The 9,387-nt window shown below is 40.9% G+C and overlaps 1 protein-coding gene across 1 annotated transcript in view; it reads right to left on the reverse strand.

Annotated features, from left to right (window-relative positions):
- LOC147615240 (tudor domain protein (DUF1767)) overlaps window positions 1-8,572 on the reverse strand; it is a 55,426-nt gene extending 46,854 nt beyond the window's left edge. Inside the window, exons 1-2 of the mRNA XM_086779297.1 lie at window positions 8,290-8,572; window positions 7,416-7,589 (exon numbers count right to left, since the gene is read on the reverse strand). Of these exons, the coding sequence (XP_086635423.1) occupies window positions 7,416-7,589; window positions 8,290-8,520 (405 nt within the window). The 5' untranslated portion in view covers window positions 8,521-8,572. The remainder of the gene's footprint in view (window positions 1-7,415; window positions 7,590-8,289) is intronic.
- Window positions 8,573-9,387: the final 815 nt, after the last annotated feature.

The following is a 9,387-nucleotide window of genomic DNA, read 5'->3' on the forward strand; positions in this document are numbered from 1 at the left end:
TTGAGGAACTTGATGAGGTTCTTATTCCAGAGCAGATACTGGCACATAAGGAAAGAAAGGTACGAGGTAAAGTTTCCCGTCACTATCTTGTGAAGTTCAAGAACTATTCACCGATGGATGCGAAGTGGATGGAGGAAGGTGACTTAACAGATTCACCTCAGGTTTTGCAGCTTTATCTCAATGCCTTTGAGTTGGAGCCGACTCTTGTTATGGCTCAGCAGAGCATGGGTCTAGAGCATTGCTTGAAGCTCAAGAGGGGGGTAGCACCTCCACTCCCTTGATACAGATAGGCTCAGATGACATCTAGAGGTCGCTTGGTGCAGCTTTTGTCTCACCTGAAGGTACTGATGGCTGACAGTACATCTGTTCATGGGACTTCTATGATATATGTGTACTAGTCACATTGGATGTTGTGGTTGTGTATGGTTCATGGTGGTATACAACTTGGACTATTACTACACCATTGGTTTGCAGTGAATGTTGTTACATATGCATGGCTTAGAGAGATTGGGACGCTGATCTTGCCATATTGTACATTTCACTTTAGATATTTTGCTATATCACCAGATTGCAATCGAGGACGCTTGCCATTTTTCAAGAGGGGGGTATGTCATGACCCTGTGAAAGTGAAACAGCACAAGTGTGGGCATGGTGGTCGGTGAGCAAGATAAATATTTCATGATTCATACTTGGGTGCCCGGACAAATAGTAATATGTGTGGACATCCCCAAGTGTGAAGGGAGACCAAGGGAATTAATATTTATAATGTTTTAACCTTGGGTGGCCCCTAGGGATAAGTTTTAATAAACTTAAAAGGGCCTTAGGGCCTTAGATATTTTTTTATGGATAATTTTGGGGGAGGAGCTATGCCATCTTTGGAGGTACACGCCTCTTTCCCCTCTCCATCTCTCTCTTGCTTTTTGGGGAAGAAAGAGAAGTCGGCTGGCTGCATGGAAGAGACAGGTCGGCTGCAGCAGTTCTTACGCTTTCTCTCTCTCCTGTTTATAGGCGGGCTGGACTGTACGAAGGCTGGACAGAGAACAGGCTGGACTGTACGCTGGTTGGGCAGGCAGTGCACAGGGGCTGCAGAGCAGACGTTTTCCTCTTTGTGACTGGCTGGCTACAGCTGCACGTTTTCCTTCTCTCTCTAGGCGGCTGGCTGGACTGCATAGAAGTGCAGCTTTGGACTGCACATGGCCAGGACTGCTGGCTGACAGGACTGTTTCTCTCTCTTGTGGAGAGCGACTGCTGTGCAGGCAGTGCATCATATACAGACTGGTACAGGGTGCTGCAGGTGCTAACCTGTACGGACAGGTACAAGTGGGACAGTTCAGTCCTGTACAGCTGGTACAGGCGGCGCATCATCAGGGTACAAGCGGCGCATCAAGAGGGACAGCTGCAAGTACAGTTCTGAGGCGGCTGCAAGTACAAACTGGTACGGTCAATCCCTCTGGTGCAAAACTGCGCATAACAGTTGGTAAACTCTGAACATATCTTTCTTTCTTTCTTTCCACTGGCTTATGTCTGCTACAGAGTTGTTTCTTCTAACCCTTTGTAAGAGGAGGGGTATGGCAGTTTGAAGGGTGGAAACAGAGATTGACACTGGATTTGTATTTGGGCTGAGTTTGAAGCCATGAACATGGAACAGCCAGATGCGTGCTCAAGGCTGCCCTGTTGTATTGTCTTGGTTGATTAGAGGAAACCACGGTGTGTTGCTTTTGTGGGACACAGATCTGTATGTGAATCCTCTATGCTAAGAGGTCTTGAGGGCTGCCAGATTGGACATGTAGGTTTACTTTCCCTGACTGGCTTTGTTGTACTCAGTTAAACTTTCCATTGAATTTGAATAAAGAAATACCGAAAGGGGTGCCAAGCTTTGGGGCCAACAGGTGTCGTTTTCCTTTTTGTTCTGGAGCATTCTAGCTCCTGTTCATTTGTTATTTGTCTAGACTATAATTGGATAGGTGACTGCTAGTCTACCGCACTTTGGTTTCTACCAGAAGCTGGTTTTAGCTCCAAGCGTTGGAAGGCTTGATGGCTGAATTATGATATGAATGAGTGAAGGGTGCAATGTTGAACTATTTATATGCACTTTTGATGCTGGTCGGCTAGCTACAGAGCTCGCCGACTGCATCATGTCTTGTCTATATGGATAAATATGGCAAAAATGCCAGTTAAATGCTATAAAATATGGGAAAATTACTAAAATAATACTGAGTAATATTCTGATGCTTCTGCCATGGTCTATGTGGTCATATGTGCCTATGGGATGGATGATATACAAAATGCAACCATGAGCTGATGCAAGCCCTAAGGCTTCTACTGACTCTACATGCATAAATGAATCTCTTCAAGTGGGTTAAGGGACTTGACTCACTCACTCACTATGGCTGAGGAATGACCTACGTAGCTCATGCTTGACTTATCTTGGACTGAGGATTACAATGAGGTCACGGTGTACGACAAATATCATCCTAAAGGATACTAATACTGTACAATGTTGCACTCATGATGATGAGCCATCTTGTCACCATGCACTACAGTGCAAAGTGCATGTGATAATTTAGGGACAGATTTAGAATGGATTTTGTAGCCCTACAAGCTCCGGGAAGTGCCCAAGACATAGCCCAATGGTTGGGACACCTTTTGGGCATAGTTTGGACACAAAATATGACTTTTTGGATAATGTTTTGTGGATAAAATAGACAAAACCAACTTTATTACGAATTCATATAAATATGATCATTAGGCATTCATTAGAATCATCATTCAAAGATCAAGAAGATCTATTTGTCAGACTCTGCAAGGCAACAAGGACACAGTGGTGGACCAACAAGAGCTTCTCTTATCCGATTGCAAGTAGAGGGTTGCAGGGATCTTTGGTATGCATCATGAAGCTGTGAATCAGCAAGATCATTGTATCTATAGCATGTTTTAGCAATATACAGTAGATTAGGTCTCTCTCTCCTTCTCTTCTGTGTCTTTGCTAAACATAGGATTAGCATTAATCTTCTTTGCCTACCATTAATCATGAACACGCTTCTGCAATGCATGTTACATTGGTGTCAAAGCTTAGGTCATCCTAGGACAGCCCTTAGCTTATGTTTGGTGCATGCTGAATTAGGGTTTTTGAAATTAGGGTTTGCGTTTTAGCGTTTGCATGCAAAATTAGAGTTTGCATTTTTGTGTTAAATCTGTGTTTTTGCATCAGCTTTTTGCTCATTTTTAGCATAGTATAGTGCTAGAAAGTCTAGTTTTCAACCTAGCATGATCCTAAGGAGTTTAGAAAGCATGTAGAACTCTAGAGTTAGGGTTTTTGGGTTGATTACAACAGAAAAAACAACAAAACAATATCATGAGTTCAGAGACAATGGACGATGACTTTCTCAAGACTTTGCAGAGTCGTTGGGGACGAGAAGATAAAGAACGATACAAAAGGGAACAAGAACGCTATGCTCAGTATGAACAAATCATCGCTGGGGCCAGGTTTAGGCAACAACTCATAGAAGAGCTTCAAGAAGAGGCGCATCAAGGCCAGCTTCTGTATAGCAAAGATGGGCACTCAAGGAGACATGGGCACAGTTCATGGCAGCATCAACAAAGGCCAAGAAGAAATCACCTAGGGTTGTGAAGCAGCCCATGACCGAGAGCGTTTACCCAACGAAAAGAGAGCTTCTAAGACGAGTTCTAGGGAGACGTGATCACAGAAAGAGGTGTAACCAGAACCAGACCCAAAGCTAGAGCCAAAAGCCAATCCAGAACCACACCGTGCAGATGGATCTTTCCAAATCCTATTTGGAGGAGGATGAGGTCAACCCGATAGCTCCCAAGGAGATGGATCTCTCCAAATCCTATTTGGAGGAGGATAAGACCAGCTCGACAGTTTTAGAGGAGTTTTCAGAAGATCCAGAGAACTTGAAGACCAAGTCAAAGAGCATGGGGATTGAGACGATGGATATGAAGTGCAATCTTCAATTGGACCGAAACGGAATCGAAGCAAAGGTGTATGGATTACCCCAGTGCTCCAAGCTTAGCAGGAGGGGATGTCGTGTGCATTCGTTAATCTCGATACTCATAGACATGGATATTCTTATTAGCAAATATATGGGCAGATTTAGAGTGGATTTTGCAGCCCTACAAGCTCTAGGAAGTGCCCAAGATATAGCCCAATGGTTGGCACACCTTTTGGGCATAGTTTGGACACAAAATATAACTTTTTGGAAAATGTTTTGTGGGTAAAATAGACAAAACCGACTTGATTACGAGCTCGTATAAATAGGATGATTAGGCATTCATTAGAATCATCATTCAAAGATCAAGAGGATCCATTTGTCAGAGTCTGCAAGGCAGCAAGGACACAGTGGTGGATCAACAGGAGCTTCTCTTGTCTGATTGCAAGTAGAGGGTTGCAGGGATCTTTGGTATGCATCATGAAGCTGTGAATCAGCAAGATCATTGTATATATAGCATGTTTTGGCAATATACAATAGATCAGGTCTCTCTCTCCTTCTCTTCTATGTCTTTGCTAAACATAGGATTAGCGTTAATCTTCTTTGCCTAGCGTTAATCATGAACACGCTTCCTCAATGCATGTTACATTGTGTGCTTTACCCGAGTCCCTCTTATCTTTTATAATTCTTTGTCTTCCCTTCTCTCATCATATCTCTTCGTTTCTCTTCTCTTTTGTATCTTCATTGTTTACTCATGACAATTATGCCAATATCTTCTTATACTTGTCGGCTAGTACCTTCACATTTACGTATATAATCGTTTTGGTCCATCATTTCACCGTCCACCTACCCCACGTTGAAACGCTTCGTTCCAAAATAAATCATTTCAGCATCGTTTCATTTCAGCAGTGGAACGTTTCGCGGAGACCTTGGATCTGGCCGCCCAAGATCTCCTTCTTCGTAAGCCCAACTCCTCTTCTTTGCCCAAAAGGCGACTGACACTAAGAAGAGTGTCCATGTGGGCCGTGGCACTAGATATATTGCACATGACATCATCATACATGTCTTTCATCGTCGACACAAAAATACTCACTTTTACATCCTATCCACTGGATGTGGTCTTCCACACTAAGAGCATTGGCTACCACATTCTCCTTACACGGAAGAGAGCCAACCTAGAAAATGAACCGGAAGAGGGTCAATCTTACAAGTAAACTGGAAAAGAAAGTGCCAACAATGAAGTTGGCGGAGAGAAAGAGTGAGCAAATATATTTGCAGCTTATGGCCCATGCTGCTCCGAAATTCCAAACCAATCAGGTAGTGCCACCACTTCTCCAAAGGTCGTGCACCACCACGACCAACTCCCGATCATGTGTGGAAAACCCTAACTTGGCTCCACGGAGCTCTCATAGGCAAAAGGATGCCCATGTTGCCGCAACATTGCTCCAAGGCCATCTCCACTCACATCACACAACACAATGAAGGTCTAGCAAAATATTCGAGATTCTCCTTCAAGGCATCTGTCAAAGGATTGGTCTCTCGCATATAGTGCTCCACAAAATGTCAATAAAAGACGATCAGCCCAAGAAAGCCCCGAAGCTCATGTACATTCCCCAGAATCAGCCAAAGAACAATGGCCTTATAATCTTCTCTAGATTCATAGAGATCCCATCCTCAAAGATAACATGCCCCAAAAAGGTAATTTCATCACGGAAAACTTCATCTTTCAAGCACCTCAATCACCCGTTTAGCCGTCTCCACATGCTTACCAAGTTTGTTCTTAGATCTACGAAAGACCAGGATGTCATCGAAGAATATGATGATAAATATTTATTACAAATTTAAAAAAACAACTACATAACCCTGTTGAAAGTACCTCGGGCAATCATCGACCCAAAGGACATCACAAGGATCCAAATGAAGTCCGAAAAGCTATCTTTTGAATGTCATATGTAAACCTGATGGTATCCAAATTTCAGATCCAACTTGCTAAACCTCTACAAGCCAATCCAATAAGTCATCCCTGTAAGACAACGAAAACTTATTCTCGACAATAAGCTTGTTCAACACCCACTAGTCCCCACACAAGTAGGTAAAGTTCAGAGACGAAACATTGTTGTGTAAGACAATCGAACCAACACTAGAAAGGTCCTTGCCCCTACTATTAGGCCAAGAAGAGCTTCACAACTATATGTGTATCTATGACCATGCAAACATCCTTACACCTACTATTGGGCCAAGAAGAGCTTGACTACTAAATTATAGATGACCATAGAAACATCCTTATTACACCTTCTACTATAAGGTCAAGATAACGCACATACATACACACATATGTATGTACATATGTATAGAAACATCCTTATTACACCTTCTACTATAAGGTCAAGATAACGCACATACATACATACATATGTATGTATGTTTGCTTACATGCATACATATATATACACATATATACATACATATATATATGTATATATGTATGTATGTGTGTAATTCATATACATACATACATACATACATGTATGTGTGTGTATGTATGTATATACATATATATATATATGTATATATATATGTATATGTATATATATATATGTATGTATATGTATTATGTATTATGTATATGTATGTGTATATATATATACATATATATATATATATATGTATATGTATTATGTATATGTATGTGCACATACATATACATATACACATATACATATATATATATATACATATACATATATATATATATATATGTATGTATGTATGTATGTATGTATGTACATGTACATATATATGTCCATGTATGTACATGCACATATATGTACATATATATGTACATGTACATGTACATATATATATATATATATATATATATATATATATATATATATTTACCTCTCTCTCTCTCTCTCTCTCTCTCTCTCTCTATATATATATATATATATATATATATATATGTATTTACGCAAACATATGTAAATATATGGCCATATATTTACATATGTTTGCGTAAATATATACATATATATATATATATATAGAGAGAGAGAGAGAGAGAGATACATACATACATACATATATATACATACATACATACATACATATTTATACATACACATATATGCACACGCACACACACACACACATATATATATGCATGCATGCATGCATGTAGGTAGGTGCATATGTATATATGTGTCTATATGTATGTGTACATATTTGTATACATATACATAGATACATACAATTATATATATATATATATATATATATATATATATATATATGCATGTGCATGTGCATGTGCATGTGCATGTGCATGTGCATATATATGTACACACATGCATACATACGTATGTACATTCATACATACACGTACATATTTTGTATACATATATATAGAGAAAGAGAAAGAGTTAAGTGAATTTAAACTATGAAAAAGTCTTATTGAGTGTGTACCTTTGTGCCAGGAGCTATATCTAAGGAAAATGCAGGCATGGAATGGTACTCGATTGCAGAGACAACTGTGTGACCATCTGTAAGACGAATGCGCAACAAGCGTCCATGTTGCTCGTGCCCTGTTGATAGTAGTGACTTGCTACTACTCTGGGAGATGTTCCTCACAGAAACTACCTGATGCAAATCATATTTATCAACTCTACTTGGTATAAAATCCAAAAAATGAAAAACTACATATCTGCATGTGTATGTATGTATGTGTAAAGACAGTGTGTGTGTGTGTGCGCACGCACGCGCGCATCACAAATCTAAAATGCCACTTTATCTCCTTTTTTTCAAAAACCTCATTTTCCTAGCTTATCGCCTTGATTGACAAAACTTCATTTGTTGTTCTTATTACATAATGTATGAAAAGCTCACTACAGACTATCTTAGATGCCGCCAGCCGGGTCACAAAAAAAAGAAACCTCACCATGGTTGTTTGTAAGGTGAATGAAACTAACCAAACGAATCTCAGCAGAACACGCTATCATTGAAGCACTCGTAGGGACAATAATTACATGGTCATGGTATGATGAGAATTGCTGGAGCTTGTAATGAGAAATGTAGGTAACCATGGTCATGGTATGATGAGGGTCGATGGAATAAGATTCATGTGATGAGGTAGCTGTTTTTAAACAAGGGACGTGATCAAGCTTATCTTATGCTCACGCATGGGCATGCTCATGGCCATGCCCATGCCCATGCCCATGCCCATGCCCTTGCCCTTGCCCTTGCCCATTGCAACTCCATACCTACAGCGTTTTTATCTCCCACGTCCATCCTCATGCCCATGCTAATGCTTTGGTGAGGGTTGATGGGAGAGAGTTAGTACCTGAAGAACCAAGGGGCCCTGCAGCCTTGAGATGCGTTGGATGCTGGAAGCGTCAGGCAGGCAAGGAGACCCCACGTCTTTGAGGTCGGTGTCCAGTAGCTGAGTGACAAGGGCATCGTACGGGTGGGCGTGCGTGGTGGGATCCTCGCTGAGGTGCTGCAGAATGCCAGGCACTGCTTGAAGCTTGAGGTGCCACCCAGATCTCTGCAGGGACGACTCCATCTCCTCCATCTCGTTGCTCCCAATCTTTTCTGTAAATGGACGCCTAAGTTCGGGTCGAGTTATTATGATACGATGAATTTAATTGTGTCGTATATTCAATTTTTATATGTTGTATAGTAAGTGTGCACCCCTATTAACAATTTTGTTGATGCTGCATATTAACAATTTAATTAACAATTCTGTTGATGCTGCATATTAACACGATTATTATTAAGAAATTCTGTTAGTGTGCATATTAATTTGCAACACGATTAATTATTTTTGAAATTAATTATTACGTGTTACTGAAAACCGTAAATTCACTATACGGTACACATCGAAAAAGCAACGAAGTGCAAGGATTTTTTATTGGCGGAGGAAAACTTTTGTACATAGCAGAAAAACTGTAAGTAGATACAACACACAACGACTGCACTACAGGAAAGCCTCTGCGCTGAGATCATGCCGTGGAGGAACGGATATGAATTCTTTCCCTTCACTCACGGCTCTGAGGAATTCAGTGGCCCTTTCCTCAGATGAGTTGATGTAGGCCTCGTTCAAGTCAACATCAGGTGGACTTTCTTCAACGAAGATTGGATTGGACGGAGCATCAGGCTCATCGATGGAGATGTCGGTTGGCCGCTGCTGCAAATGCTCATCTCCATGGTCACCTTGCTCGTCTTTGTCTTGATTTTCATTCAGAAAGTACCTGGCTGCTTCCCCCTCTATGTAGTGATCTCGGAAGAAGACTCCTGATATCAGAGATGTCAACCAAATCTGGAGTTTTGAGACACTTCCAAATAGCTCTAGCTTTAGCAGAGTCCATACCATTGCCAGCTTTTGGAATTATCCACTGTGCACTAGGGAAGTACTTTCCACTTCTCATCATCTTCAAGA

This window comes from Cibotium barometz, chromosome 40 (assembly GCF_041138505.1).
Source record: "Cibotium barometz isolate CiBa-2024 chromosome 40, ASM4113850v1, whole genome shotgun sequence".
In the NCBI taxonomy this organism is placed as follows: domain Eukaryota; kingdom Viridiplantae; phylum Streptophyta; class Polypodiopsida; order Cyatheales; family Cibotiaceae; genus Cibotium; species Cibotium barometz.